At 31.4% G+C, this 15797-nt stretch overlaps 2 protein-coding genes and 1 pseudogene across 3 annotated transcripts; 1 reads left to right on the top strand and 2 right to left on the bottom strand.

Moving 5' to 3' along the window:
* Positions 751-1324, top strand: LOC109334075 (annotated as a pseudogene).
* Positions 6046-11902, bottom strand: LOC109334785 (kinesin-like protein KIN-14C). Of its 2 annotated transcripts, none has more exons than XM_019570730.1 (17): positions 11688-11806; positions 11295-11513; positions 11060-11204; positions 10866-10975; positions 10658-10777; positions 10273-10476; positions 9661-9870; positions 9467-9541; positions 9145-9291; positions 8901-9036; positions 8686-8795; positions 7851-8012; positions 7551-7768; positions 7228-7309; positions 7034-7138; positions 6828-6932; positions 6046-6273 (listed from the first exon to the last, which is right to left on the bottom strand). In XM_019570730.1, the coding sequence occupies exons 1-17, from the start codon at positions 11730-11732 to the stop codon at positions 6091-6093; spliced, it is 2376 nt and encodes a 791-aa protein (XP_019426275.1). In that variant the 5' UTR covers positions 11733-11806; the 3' UTR covers positions 6046-6090. The 2 variants fall into 2 exon arrangements, with proteins under 2 accessions (XP_019426275.1, XP_019426276.1); XM_019570731.1 differs by having other exon boundaries at positions 6091-6273; positions 11295-11507; positions 11688-11902.
* Positions 13115-15556, bottom strand: LOC109334524 (GLABROUS1 enhancer-binding protein-like). The gene is made up of 2 exons (XM_019570346.1): positions 14259-15556; positions 13115-13291 (listed from the first exon to the last, which is right to left on the bottom strand). Exon 1 carries the CDS (start codon positions 15512-15514, stop codon positions 14270-14272), a length of 1245 nt encoding a protein of 414 aa, XP_019425891.1. The 5' UTR covers positions 15515-15556; the 3' UTR covers positions 13115-13291; positions 14259-14269.

Raw genomic sequence — 15797 nt, 5'->3', positions numbered from 1 at the left:
AGAATTTTGATATTTTTTTGAGGACATTATATAAACTAGCGTGTTGACATGCACTGTCGTGTCTGTTAACCCACTTTTCTATCGTTTGTAATGTATAGTTTGTATTTTATAAATTCAAATATAATTTTTTGCACTAAATTTACGGTTGAATTTATTCAATTGGTCTAATATTCAATTTTTTAAATACACTTTTAAAATAAGAAGATAATAAGGATAAAATAAGAAAATAATATTGTATGGTTTTTTGGTAGAAATAAAAAGATATTGAGGGCAAAATAGGAAAACACAAATTACATCATGATGGGTGGTTATCTCATAATTTGTTAGTAATTTAAAGTCATTTTTAACCGATTAAAATTAAGAAATATTAATTATACTAGATAAACTTGAAAAAAATATTTATGAAGTCGAAAATATATTTCCAACGCTTCCTAAGTATGATACAATTACGATGAGAAAAATAGATACTAATTTATTTTTTATGGAGTCTCAAATATTCTTTTCACGCTTCCTAAGTATACTTTTCTTTGGCCATAATATTGTAATTTTTGACATCTCATCATGCACGACAACAACAATTGTAGTCATGTTAACCGCATATTCCCACAATATAATTTTCTCACAATTATGGTAAATATATTAATTTTATTCAATTGCTTCTACTTTTATGGTTGACGCGCTCCTCTCTCTTCCTATAAATCCATGCACCATATATCATATTCATAACCAATCTCTCTTAGACAAAAAACTCAAACAAGAGGAAAAATGAAGTCCCCATACATTGTGATCACAACCATTTTCTTCATCATGTTCTCAACTTGCCAAGCTCAAAATACCCCTACAGACTTCCTTGAGGTACACACCCAAGCTAGGAAAGAGGTTGGTGTTGGTCCACTCTCATGGAACAAAACCCTTGAAGCCTATGCTCAAAACTATGCAAATGGGAAGATTAAAGACTGCCAAATGGAGCACTCTAATGGGCCTTATGGTGAGAATCTGGCTGAGGGTTATGGTGAGATGAAGGGTTCAGATGCTGTGAAGTTCTGACTCACTGAGAAACCTAACTATAATCACGATTCTAATTCATGTGTAAATGATGAGCGTGGTCATTATACTCAGATTGTGTGGCGTGATTCTGTTCATCTTGGGTGTGCTAGAGCTAAGTGTGACAATAACTGGGTTTTTGTTATTTGTAGCTATTCTCCACCAGGCAATTATATTGGTGAACGACCCTATTGATTTTCCTTTCTTCAATATTTAATAAGCATGATATATAATGTGATGCTTTGTATGTTATAAAGTTGTTTAGTATGACTTTCATTATATTGGAATGAGTAATGATATCTTCACTTATATTTTTTATCCTAACATTTTTAATACATTTTATGATCAATTATATCTATCCATTCTGAAAAAAAAATGTAATTCAAACAATTCTCTTTTTAAATATTTATTTATCAAGTTTTCCACATGAACCATTATAATTTTAGATTAAAATTCAAACTCAAATAATATTAAAAACAAATATTTCAACCCTAATTTGATAAAAAAAAAATGAACGTTTATATACTTTATTATATTTTGATGTCATTCAATTCGTGTAATTGACCAATACCTAATAAAATTATTGTTTGACTATTACTATATTTTCAAGAGGAATATTATATTTCAAATATGGCACAATATCTCAAACGGACAATTATTCAAGAATAATATTTACTTTCTTATTTTGAATTTAAAAAATATGATTTTAAAATTATTTATAAAAAAATCATTAGGTTTTTTTTGTACTTTTCTTTTCAGATTAATTTAGGCTCTTTCATATAAAAAATACATTCCTCTAAAAATTATCTTATATAGTTCAATAATTATATTGTAAGTATTAGTATAACTTCTTAATTTTAAGTAAATAAACATAATTAGACCAATCTTGATAGTTCAAAATTTTAATAAATAATAAATATATTAAATTACCCTCACACCCCCAACTTTTTAGCGAATTATAAAAATCATTCTTGTCTTTTTAACACCTTCACAAACTCTCTAATTTTATATACATACATTACACATTGATCACCATGTAGGAGAGATAAGTATAGTTTTTAAACAAAAAATGTTAAGTATAATTAAGTTAAACAAAATATGATATACGATGGGGACAACTCCAAATAGTATACGAGCAAATAAATCTTCATTACTTTTTGTTTTTATAGTATGGTATAAGAGTGATTTAAACAATACCCCATTAAAATTATTGAAGCATTTTGTAACTAACCAAAAAATAATGAAGATGTATTGATTCGTATATTATTCAGATTTGTCTCTACAATATATCATATTGTATTTAACTTAATTATCATCATTGTTTTTTTGTTTAAAAAATCATACATATTTCTCATTGAAGGGTAGTTAGTGTAAAGTATAAATATAAATAGGAGTGATTTATGTATGTATAAAAAAGAGAGTAATAATTTATATATTTCACTAAAGTTTAGAGAGTGTCAATATAATTTATTCTAATAAATAGAAAATAAATATATAACATTAATAATAAGATTTTTCCATTTAAAACGCAAAACTGTTGGAACCAAACTAAACGACAAAATATGGTTTGGTTTGGTTATTATTTTAAGAAACCATTTGTGTTCGATTCAGCTCACGAGTTTATAAATTTATGAACTGTTGCTACTGAACTGCATATTAAAGAAATAAATATTAGGGGATAATGTTATAGTGTTGTTTGAATTCTTCAATCAATTTTGTAACTTAAACTATTAATTTTGAATAAATTGTAGTGATATACATGTTACTACATTGTTATTATGTTAGTATTATAGGTTACTAGTTACTAAATTGTTATATATTTGTGCTACTTTCTCATAATGTTGATAATTTATAACATATCTTCTAATTTTTGTGGTACTAAGTTTTTTAACTAACATATACCATAAATTGTTATACATATATTGTTATATATGTTACTAATTAATTATAAATTGTAATGTTATATATGTCATTATTATATATGTTACTAAATTATTAGGTATGTTACTAAATAGATATATATGTTACTAATTATGGACTGAACTATTATATATGTGATTATTCGTTTTTTCTTCTTAAATTATATGATTTTTGTATATGTTACTAACAAGTAATTATAAGTTTCAATTTTTTTTACTCATCTATTTATGATATATATTTTTTATAATAATATGAGTGTTTTTTCTTCTATGGAAAACAATGTTTCTTGTAATACATTTAAACTTTTAATTGATGCAAAAAAAAAAAAAAAAAACCATGAAATTAAACCGAACTGAACCATTCATAAGCGGTTCGGTTTGATTAGGTTCGGATCCACAATAAAATTTATAGTTAATTGATATGAAGTGGACAATATCTTTGAATTCTACACACACAAAAAACAATCATTCCGCAATTTAAAATTCAAATAGTACTCTTTTAAAGTATTTATTTATCAGGTTTTTCACTTGAATTATTAATGTTATCTATCAAAAATTCAAAGAATATTAAAATAATAAAGATACCAATTTGATAAATAAAAATAGGACAATTAATATATTTACCAAATTTAGGTATACTTAATCATTTTTGAAGATTCCAATTGAAATATAGTGAAAGATATGCATTATCAGTGTAAAGATTTATATACAATTACTACATCATCTACCATTCATTTAAATTAATTTTTGAGGAGTCAACGATGAATAAATATGAATAGTAGATAATGCAGAGAGAATGTATAAAATTCATACACTGTCGGCACACACATTGTTTTCTCATTCAAATATGGTACCATGTCTCAAAATGGTAGTTATTTCAAAAAAAGAAAGAAATTAAAACTGATTTCTAAAAAATATCATACGTAATTTTGTGATTATATAGTAAGTATTTTTATAATTTCTTAATTGTATGTAAATAAGCATAATTAGAACAATTAGTAGGTCAAATACATAATATATAATTTTAATAATAGAGTCATGGTAGGTGTCAAATTATAATCATTCTTCATTTTGAAATTTAATCAATTATCATTTTATTTATTTACTCATCAGGTTTTTTCACTTAAACCATCATTGTTCTTTATCTAAAATTCAGACTCAAAGAATCTTAAAATAACATAGATTCCAATTTCAATTCTAATATTGTTTAAAAGATACAACAAGTAATATAGTTAACTAAATTTAGCTGTGCTTATCTTCAAGTTAAAGATCCCAATTCAAATATGGCACCCTATCTAAAGAAATGGTTATTCATAAACATATTTACTTGCGGTTTTTAAAAGATAGTTTTAAATTTAGTTTTTAAAAAAAGTCATTGTGTTCTGGTTTGCAATTTTTTCGAACTAATTTATGTTCTTTTAAAAAAAGAAATTAATCTAATTTCTTTAAAATTACCTTAAATTTTTGTAATTATATAATATTAGTATAATATCATAATTGATTGTAAATAGACCAATTTTGGTAGGTCAAATATCATATATATTAGTAATTTACTCATAAATTCGCACGAGACATTATTATTTTTTTGCTACATGGTTAAGAACACACATAAATTAGTAGTGCAAGAATTTGATCCTTTAGAATTGTTATACTCTGTTAAATGTGAGTTAAAATGAGACGTTAATTAGAAATTGTAAACGTTATTTTATATCTTTTATTGATGATTGCTCTCACTTTACATATGTATATCCTAAAATATAAAAGTGAAGCATTTGACATGTTTAAGGTATATATATTGAAATTGAAAATAAACTTGACATGAAAATAAAAAAACTTAAAAGTGATAGAGGCATTGAGTACGATTCTAGCATGTTTAATAATTTCTATAAATTGATTCAGCTTGGTCTCGGGTCCGACATTCTTTTTTAAACAAATATTTTTATTCTATTTTATTTCTTTTTGGACGTGTGGGTGGCAAAGTCGACATACGTGTAGCACGCGTTGACCGAGTCAGCACACAGTTGGAGTGTAAGGAGAGTGGGGAAGAAGATTCCATCAAGCTGGAGGAGAATTCAGTCATGTGATCGTTGGACTCCTCTTGACCATTAGATCTCATGGGCATTTGTGGGACACAATTTCCCATCTAGGTCGTCGGATGAAGGTGGTCGTTGGAGATCTCAAGCTATAAATAGAGGTCTTCTCCCTTCATATTTTCTCGTCCCAAGTTGTGTTCTATATTCCTCAGCTTCTTTCTCCATCATAATATATGTCGACACATTTTCAATCAACTTCTCCCTCTTTGTTTTTGTGGTACTAGAATTGGCGCAAGGAGACAAATTTTGGGAATTTCAAGAACTGACACTAATAGTCAGATTTTGGGAAAAGAATTAGCACAGGTAGTCATACCATTAGTATTTTGATAATTAATATTAGTAGTCATATTATGGATGTATTCAAGATCAATTCTTATAGTGCAATAAGAATTCAAAAACAAATAACTGAATTATTTTATCTTAAGAACAAGTATGGTTAATATTTAATAGTTTGCTTGTACGTTTTGAACAATACCATGAAATATCTTAAAGAGAGCAATCTAGTCCCGACATAGCCAATAAATATTTTTTCTTATTATTTAGAATTGTTGCAAGCTAAATAAACCACAATTTTCAATATATTCATACAAATCCTTTGGACAGTAATATATGTCATGAAGTTATATTTTACTTTTTAATGATTAACTTATAAATAACATAACATGATTATAATGTGTAAAAAATTATAGTTAATTTTGTAAGAGATATATCACAATCTCCTCTTGTCAAAAGAGATAATTCTAAGCTAGGACAACCTTAATGCACATAAAAAAAATGTTACAAACGCATGTTTTTGCACAGAAATTAGAATAAACAAACTACTCAAATAAATTGAACATTATCATGTCACAGGCAAATGCTACAATACAAATCATAAGTAGTACTTTGGAGGCTAAAGCCAAGCCTCTACAATCAATTTATACATGCTGGAATCTTGGAAGTTCACAAAGTTACAATTATCGCAGAACAGAACACTTCATTTTTACTCTTTGGTTATGGATTAATGATGAGTGTGGCTAGGCAGAAGAACTGTTTTAGCCATAGCTCAAACGAGAAGAATCAAAGGACTTTGTAGATGTCTGACGCCGCGGAATGCCAATCTCACAGGCGTTTACTCTGGCAGCAAATCGAAGAGAACAAAGTGACTCGCCGGTTGAAGATGGATCAGGTGAGATGTTCACAAACATCAGAGTTTTGGAATCCCCACCAAGGCATGGCTGCCATATGCAAACAACAGAAAGCAAGTTAAGGGGATTAAAAGGAACATTTAAATAGTTTGGTTCATGTAGCTGAAGTATATGTCAAGCAAATTGTTTAGTGATCCTTCTGTGTAAGCAATATAATTATGTATATGCCATAGGAAACTATGATAAGCATTTTGTTTAGTGAACCATCTGTGATAAGATATATAATTGTGTATATACCATAGGAAAAAACAGAGTTGAGTAAATGAAACTCCTGAACTAAACTTGTATGCAACATTCTAACATCAACATAAAAAATAATTCACAATGTTGCAGCATGTTGTGTAAGTTCGGCATGCCAAAATACCAGAGCCAAATTTTCAACAGTCAATTAATTAAATTGAGAGAAACCAAATCTCTGGAACCAATCATACTCAGGTCATAACATCAACAAATCTTGTTACTTAATTTGTCAATTGGTTCGTCCAACGTGGTCACCAAAACACAGCCTTTAGTTCCAACACACATTATATAACTTCCCGAATAAGAATGAATGAAAATTAAACAAGTTTAATAGCTTAGCATACTTGGAGAAGGTATGTCAGTTTTGAATTCCTGAAAGGAACATGCTCCTCTTTCCTTGCCAATGCAAATATAACATCACTCAAAGAGGAAAGACTTTTGTTGATAGCCTGAAAACATTGTAAAACTTCACTACTTGTGTAATAAATAAAATAGAGTTATCGAGTATCGACATAGAGCTAAGTTCATAATAACGCAAATCAAGACACACCTGAGTTTCCTTCAAACGGTCCCCAGTTGCCCCACTCCTTGACAGTCTTTCACTTCCAGCTAGATCAATCAAATTTAACACACCTTGCACTTGTTGTTCAGTGTTCTACAAATGAGAAAAAGGCACATCATAAAATGGTATCAAGGTAAAACAACTGTAAAAAATATAGTAATGTATCAGAAAGAAATAAGTACCTCGTTAGTCCCGCATATACGCAAAGTAAAGACAAAGTGGCTTCGTGATGACTGCTCATTCATCTGCGTTCTTCCCACTGACCTTTAGAAACATAAAGGACACAATGCTTTCTTTTAATATCTAATGATAAACAAGTGCAAATTTTATTTGTATATGATATGTTAAGTGTTAAATCTTCCAAGTTCCAACTGAATAAAGGTGCACTAAATTTCATTATAAACTTGACATCTTCAACAACTGTTTAATTGAAAGGGACAACACTTGTTCTTCGTAACAAGCACATGCACTCTTGCACTATTGCTTTTGCAGGTTTCAAGCTTACCTGCTTTGTGCAGCCTTCTGCAGGAGGGAGGAAATCTCATTTACACTACAAACATCCACTACGGTGAGGTCTGTAACATGCGTATTTCCATTAGCGTCGTGTTTAATAGTGTACTGCTTTCCAGGGACACCATTTTCTGTTCGCGTTGGGTCAATACCACTGGACCGATTTGCTAACAAATCCCTGATGGTCTCATTATATATTTCAAGTATTGAAGCCTAAAGACATTTTAAAAAGGTTGTCAGTGTTTTGTTCTTATAAATGGAATGTCATGAAAAGCAAGATAAAAAATATATTAACCTGCATTTTGTACTTCCACCCTTGATTTTTAAGGGACTGGCTAATCTGGAATATCTGTTCAAGAGAACGTGGTATCAACCCTTTCAGATCGGGAGCATCAGGTCTACCCATCATTGTGTATGTCTTGCCTGAACCTGTCTGCCCATAAGCAAATATGCAGACCTGCAATAACAAACCATAATCCCTTTATCAGGCAAAGCAAGGCATAGATTAATAGTGAAAGAAAAGAAAAGTTCCCATTCAGAAATGTCAACAATAGTGTTGTGTTTAATGAAGAAAAAAGGTGTCTTTTACAAGAACCAAGCCCAAGAGTTGCCATTACACACAAAGATAACAAACACATGATAGTGTACTCAAATATAACCGAAGTTTATGTGGCCAAAATATCATGCCACAATTCGTTGTATATAATAGCAATTTTAAATAACAAATGTGTTCAACTTCAAGGCCAGAGTTGCCAAATCTTGGGGAGCTGAGATAAAGATCACAGAAATACAACATCAACTAAAGCAATTGAAAATAAATTCCCATGATTAAGTGCAAACCAACAATTACACATACTGTACATCAAAAAATGGAGAAAAAGTAAAAGAAATCGGTTAAATCTCTAACTAGTCTCATATAGGCTATAGCAACACATTTGTATTTTGCTAGAAGTAAAAAAAAACATGAAATTTTGTATGATCTGAAAAGCAATCATTGAATGGAATTTAAAAGAATTCATTATCCCCCGAAGCCAACTACAAATAACAAAAGCAATTTTCCACATTACAATATTATGAGTTGTCAATCTTAAGTTTCTTAATGAATCAAAACGAGGCAAAGTCGAAATTACCTTGTACCCATCAAGTGCACTCTGTACCAACTGTGATATCTCTGTGAAAACATCCTGCTGAGAAGCATCATGATTGAATACCTTGTCAAATGTAAATGGATACTTCTGCCCTGTTTATTGTTTAAGGATAATATTATAATACTTAAATAGGCACATCAACTATTGAATTTTAGAAATAGTAGAACCAGGGAAGGGAGGAAGAAGCTTGTGTATACCACTTTGTATCAAATCAATGCTCTGGCCATGAGCTTCTGTTGACGTAGGGTAAGAAACAACCATGTCCATTCCAGTAGCATCATCTGGTAGTAAGGGACGCACCCGACAGAACACACGAATATTTCCTTTTAGCTCCTACAAACAGAAATAATTGGACACCATTGATCTATTATGCCACACAACTGGCAAAAAAATGTGGAAATATTTTAGACAAAAACAAATATTCCGTAAAAAAGCATTTACCAGTATAGTGTTATGCAACTTTTTCCTTAATTTCTCTCCTTCAATTACTTGGAATTCTTTATCTGCTAATCTTTCTTGTAATTCATGTATGGTTCTTTGCTGATCTTCAAACACTATTCTAGTTTCGGAAGCAGATAAGTTAGCCATCTAAGCAAGGAGAAAACAAAAGTTAGTTTTACATAACAAATATGAACTAATTGTGGTAATAATTGACAATTCCTCAAGCAAAAAACCAACCAAAGCCATTTAATCATTTATTCCTGTAATGTTTTAATGAAGTTAAGCAAGTATTCCAGGAAGTTCATTTTTTTAAAGGACTTACCTTTGATTTCTCCTTTTCAGCAATCAGTTGCTGCTGCAGCTTAAGTATTTCCTCCCTCTGATAAGAACATGTCTCCTATAAGAAAAACCACTATCAGTTAGGTTTTAAATCTAATGAACACAAGAGTTCAAAAATAATAAATGAAAATGTCAAAATAAAAAAGAAAACGGTAAAAACAAAACAATACAACAAACCTCAAGAGCATTTGTTTTAATTGTCAAGGTATCCAATTGGGCAACTGATTTCCCTGTATATTCTTTGTATTTTGATACTTCTTCAGCTAAAGTTTGCACTTGTCCTAGTTGACGATCACGATCATCTCTAATTTGTTTTAATTCTTCCCGAAGGCAACTCGTGTCATTTACCAACATCTCCTTCTGCTTTGTAATGTCATCCTGTGAGGCCTGAGAAACAAAAAACAAGGGAACCAAGCACCAAAAACAGGAGACAGTTAATATACTTATGCTGAATAAATGTAGGCATTAAAACACAAGGTTTCATGTCCAAATTATTTGTATTTTGCTGCTCTTCACAATGAGGCTACTTATGAGTTATGATAAGTTAAAATTATCATGCAAGTTGAAATTCCAATGTCTAAGAAGATGTATCAATGTATATCAGTGTAACCAATAGAAGAACTGCAAGTAAAGCTATAAAAAACTCAATATTCACATACATTTCACTTGATCTGTAAACATTTTACAATATCAATGGGAAAAATCATTAATTAAAACTCTCAGTTAATCAAACTTATGAAGATAACATTCAACAAAATTCAAATCAAATATGACGCCGAAACAACTCACCTTAAGAGATGACAACTGATCCTGCAACGCTTTATTGTGGGCCCTTACATTGCTGAGATTCTCAACAATGGTAGCTTTCTCTGTTTCCAGTCGTTTATGTGCTTCATTAGTTGTTTCTAGGTCTGACTGAAGGCGACTATTATACTGCTGCAGACTCATATTATACTCTTGTGATCTCTTGTACAAATCCTCATTTGAAATAGCCTGCAAAACTCGACAATTTCATAAGTGAAATACATCAGAGTAATACAATAAACAAGCTGCAAGAATAATAAACCAATAAACAAAACAATGTATTATTAAATACACAACAACATTTACAAGAATGAAAAGAGTTGTTATGTAAGGATAATTGTAAATTGTCCACATTATAGCATAGTTTTACCTTCCGCTCAGCAGCTGATTTCTCATCTCGGACTTTCTCGAGCTCAGTTGAAAGACAAGCTTGCAACTTCTCAGCCACACTTCTGGCTTCCTTTTCTTTTCTATAACAATCTATAGCTTCCTAATTATAAACCGCAACAAATGACATCATCAAGCAAAGGAAAAAAGGCAACAAATATCCAATCACACATTTTAGCAATCAACCTTACCAATTTATCTGATTCTTCCTTTGCAATTCTCTCTTCTAAAGAGGAAATTGTCATCCTCAGATTAGTTATGGTCTCATTCAACTCCTCTATCTTATTCTTCATCTCGGTCTCTGAAAGCGAAAGTACACAAAAAATGACAAATTCAATTGTCAACTTATCACAAAATTGACAAATTCAATTAAGATAAAACTTACCAGTGTCAATGCACTTCTTCTCAGCAGATTGAAGTTCAATCCGAAGCTTTTCCTTTTCCTGGATATACCCTTCTTCAACCCTTTTATACCATCGAACGCAAAGTTTTAAACGCTTAACAAGATCTGCCCTATGGTCCATTTCTTTCTGTAAAAAAAAATAAAAACCCAAAATCAAGCTTAAAAATCAACAATTAAATTAAAAAATCATCATCCTTTTAGATAAGTTAATAGAAACCTTATCATAAGAATTCCCCTTTTTCATTCTCTGATTAAGCAGTGCCTCAACTTCCTCACTAGTGAAGTCAACAACAACAGTGCTACATTCGGAGCCTTCGGCATTCGCGACATCCTCCGGCTTGTTACTGATTACACCAAATGGATCCCTTCCTCGTGCCCCTACAATTCTTCTACGCTTGTCTAAAGGAATTTCTTCTGTACCTACCTTTCTCTGTAACCAAATCAAAAAAGAAAACACATTTCATACACCCATTTGAGCCAATTTAACTAACCCTAACTTTGATCCACCGTTACCGAACTAAATCAATGGCTATTTTCATATAGTACTATGATAAAATTACATGAGAAAAATCATAGAGAAAAAAAGAGAGAGGGTAAAATAGTAAAGTACAGTGTTGGGGCTGCGAGGAGGCCTATTCTGGTTACGAGAAGCCATGGGTGAAGCTTCGGAAATAGAAAGTGAGTGATTTGGGAATTGGAAATGGTGATGTTAGAGTTTGCAGAGAAGAGAAGAGAAGAGAGAGACAGTGAAATTTGAATTTGAATCTCGCGGTTCAACTAAAACATGCTCCTCTCTTGTAAATACGAGTTTGAACCGGAACAAAAACCGGTTCCTTTCTAAATTATTAAAAAAAAATAGTTGAACACAACGGTCTTGTTTGACGTTGAGGCTCCCACTCACTTTAATATTTTATAGTATTATGTATTCTAAAATTAAATTAGAAAAAAAAGTTATATATATATATCCATAATGTATGAATTTTATATATTATTATTGACTATTTAAAAAAAAGTAATACAATGAATGATGGAGTGTAATGACTATATATAAATTTTTACATTGACATTGTATAGATGTTGAACTAATCAAATTTTTGTGTATGATTTATCATTGATGTATTAGTCGTTATTGTTTTTTAATAAAGATTTAATATATATATATATATATATTTTGACAGTGTAGGAGTTTTTTATAATATCAGCAATCATGAACCATTGATTTGTTAACCACTATTGATTCTCAAATAAAAATAATACAAGTCAATGGTGGATGACGTACTGACAATGTAAAAAACTTTACACTGTCAATGCATAGATTTTAAACTCTTTTAATAAAAGTAATATTTATCATTAATAAATGGATGATATATTAATTGTATATAAATTTTATTTACTAACAACATATACAAGTTAAACTCTTAAATTAATGCAATGGTGAATGAGAATCTCTTGTGGATTTTGCACATGGAGATGAATGATATCATGTTAGCAAACTCTTCCATTTCAAATTCTCCATGATAGTACTATATTGGGATAGTGGTTGATCATGCACAGTCCTAGCAACACCCCACAAAAAGGGCCCAAGGAAAAGCTCGTTCATGCACAATCTTAAAATGGTTCTAAAAAAATCATTGGTAACATATTTTACAATACTTGATGAAAATTAATTAACCCTAAAATTGACTAATTTAACACATTTACAAAATTTTGGGATTTTTGAGTTTTCCAGTTTTTGATGACCAAACTAGTAAAATCAAAAATTGAGGGACTAAAAAAAATATTTACTCTTAAAAGTTTGGCAGGCCTCACATTATCTAAAGATGATAATTTTTGTAATGATCTATTCTGATGAGAAGTGGGTGGTTTATTTTTCACTTCTTTTATAAGATAAATATCCCTTAGTTTAGTTAGTTCAAAATGTATGCTTGTATTCCCACTTCATAGTTACTTTGATTGCAGTTTGTGTTTCAATTTGAGGAAGCAAATGAAAATACGATAGAAGAATGAAGAGTTGAAAAAGATGAATACAAAATCCTTATCTGCAAAAAATAACACTGCTAGACTGGAAGAACAAGCCACCTCAATATCTTTCAGCAATTTGAACACCTTTACCAAATCAATACAAATCTTGCTCACTTGCTCCCAGTGTTCAATTTCAAAAGTTCTATTTGCTTCATCAAAATAAATCTCATGGCTTTGTGTTTGGGTTCAAATCTATATCCACCAAAAAAGTAAAGAATGGGTATCAAGTATTTGCTTTGCAGGGAAAGATAGCTCAGCAAGTTTTGTCATAATCAGTGTTAATAAAGGCCATTGATAAAGGCAGAACCAACGTAGAGTATGAAGATGATGAAACTACACAAGTTCAGCTTTATTAAATTAAAGAAACAAATTGCTATAGTTTACTTAGGGGTTAATAAGTATTGCAGATGAGTTATAAATGACCAAATACAGAAGTATTCAAGCATAAAAACAACCATACTCATCATATAGTCTATCACAGGTAATTTCAAACAAGTGAGACCTTAGTATTAGGGAAATCCAACAATCCAAGGTTGAGGGACATATACTTCACAAACCACAATCATATCTGTATCTGCGAGACACCGCTGTTCTCAAATCAGATTTTCATCATTTGAACCTCACAAAGTCACAAGGTTACCAATTTTATTGGTGGATCAAGATTTCATTGGGGCCTGAGTTAACAACTCAAGGTTACTAATTTTATTGGAGGATAAAAAATTCACCTTGCGTAACAACATAAGGTTACCAAAGTATAAATTCTTACAGCTAATGTAATGATGCATACCAATCGCAACATGACAGCGATAGTTGAGAAATAGTAATAATGAAACATTTCAAAAACAATTTAACTAACATCGTGATCATCTCAAGCGATACGATGCTACATGCAGCGAAACATGTTACTGATTAAAGAGATATCATCATCCAAGTTCCAATGATCTCTAAAGAGATATCATCAATGCCACAATTCCAAGAAACTTCCGCAAACATCATTTTCAAAACATCGATAGCGAAACTAGACAATATACTAGACTACGAGATAGACACAGTTTAACTGAACAGTAGATAAAAATATGCCAGAGTACCACAAAAATAAAGCTAAACAAATAGTACCAGAACATAGATCATAGTACCCAAAAAGGCCAAAATCATATACCAAGCACAATCCTAATGATTTGATGCCTCGTATGCCTCCCATATCAACCTAGCATGCTTCGCAACTAGTTCTAGACGTTTCACAGACGCCTCAAACTCTGCAGCTTCGAATTCCTTCCATTGTTTCTCCAATTTTGCCCTGTCTGATGCACCCATTAAATCCAAAGCCTTCTTCGTCATATTCTCATTCAGCCCATACGAACCAAAACCTTGCGCTATACTCAAAGGAATATCAGTCTTCTCAACAGTTTCCATATTCACAGCTTCCTCCTTCGAATCCTTCGAATCCATTAATGATTTCACCTCCTGTTTTGGTTCAGGTTTTGATTTCAAAGGAACATCATTCCCTTTGCTACCTTCCTTCATTGCACTTTTCAGAGCTTTTCCATTAGACTTGGCTTTCTCCACTATTTCATTGGAACCACCAGCATTGCCCCAAATCTTCTTAGACAATTCAAATGCTTCTTCGTCGTGGCGTTTAGAAAAACTCTTCTTTTTAGCATTGGCATTGAACTTCCTCTTCAGCCTCTGAATCTTATCCTTCAACTGGTTGCTCGACGCATCAATATGAAGCGATTTACTCACAAAACGGTGAAAAAAATTAATAAATCTAAAAGGATCATTCCCAGTTGTTTTCTTGAATTCAATCATTCCATTGAGTATAGCAATCTCATCTTCCTCACTAAACAATCTCTGAAATGGAATACTCTTAGAATCAGAAACAGCACCAGATGATTTCTTCACTTCAGCAGCTTTTCCATCACCATCACCATCATCATCATCATCATCTTCATCATCGCTATTCTCTGAAGAAGCAGCAACAGCTGCAGCAGCAGCATCTGTAACTTTTTTCTTCTTAGCACGACTCGCATCGCCGCTACCGTTACTCTCAACAGGGCGCTTCGACGATTTCGAATTCACCTTAACAGGAGTTTCATCAACTGGCTTCAAAGCAAGGGGTTTGGGTTGGATTTGGTAATTGGAAGCATCACGTGATTCTGATTCAGATTCGGATCCAGAATCAGAATCGGTGACGGATTCAGAAGAATCAGCGGATTTAGGGTTTTTGGATTGAGGTTGAGTTTTTTCCTCTTCTTCATCATCGTCTTCTTCTTCTTCTTCGGAAGAAGGTTGTTCATCACGATCTTCTTCTTCTTCTTTTTCAGATTCGGGTTGAGATGAAGGGATTGGTTCATCATCGGAAGAAACGGACGGTGGAACATCGTGAGGGGAAGGGCGTTTCTGCTTCTGTGCCATTTTTCAAAGTTAATTAGGGTTTTACTTTTTCATAGAACATATATAACAATCTCAGACTTGGTTTGGCTTGGGCCCGTAACCAAATTCAATATATACCCACAAAATTATATGCTTCAATTCAACGCACAAATTTCAAATTTATGTGCTCGGTGCAACTATAATTTTTGTCCAACCATACTATACTGGCTTGTTCGACCGAAAAACCAATGAATCGGACCCATAACTAGTACAATATAGTTGTCGTATTGACCAAATATTAAAAATAATACAAAATGGCTGGAAT

This window comes from Lupinus angustifolius, chromosome LG19 (genome assembly GCF_001865875.1).
Source record: "Lupinus angustifolius cultivar Tanjil chromosome LG19, LupAngTanjil_v1.0, whole genome shotgun sequence".
NCBI lineage: Eukaryota > Viridiplantae > Streptophyta > Magnoliopsida > Fabales > Fabaceae > Lupinus > Lupinus angustifolius.
This window is presented reverse-complemented; position numbering and strand designations above follow the sequence as displayed.

Excerpts from the sequence above, each read along its gene's own strand:
- LOC109334785 (XM_019570730.1), bottom strand. The coding sequence starts at position 11,732 with ATGGCTTCTCGTAACCAGAATAGGCCTCCTCGCAGCCCCAACACT. Across the intron at positions 10,778-10,865 it reads AGGAAGAATCAGATAAATTG|GAAGCTATAGATTGTTATAG; the intron begins GTAAGGTTGATT and ends GTTTATAATTAG. Across the intron at positions 7,139-7,227 it reads GTATATGCGGGACTAACGAG|AACACTGAACAACAAGTGCA; the intron begins GTACTTATTTCT and ends TCTCATTTGTAG.
- LOC109334524 (XM_019570346.1), bottom strand. The coding sequence starts at position 15,514 with ATGGCACAGAAGCAGAAACGCCCTTCCCCTCACGATGTTCCACCGTCC.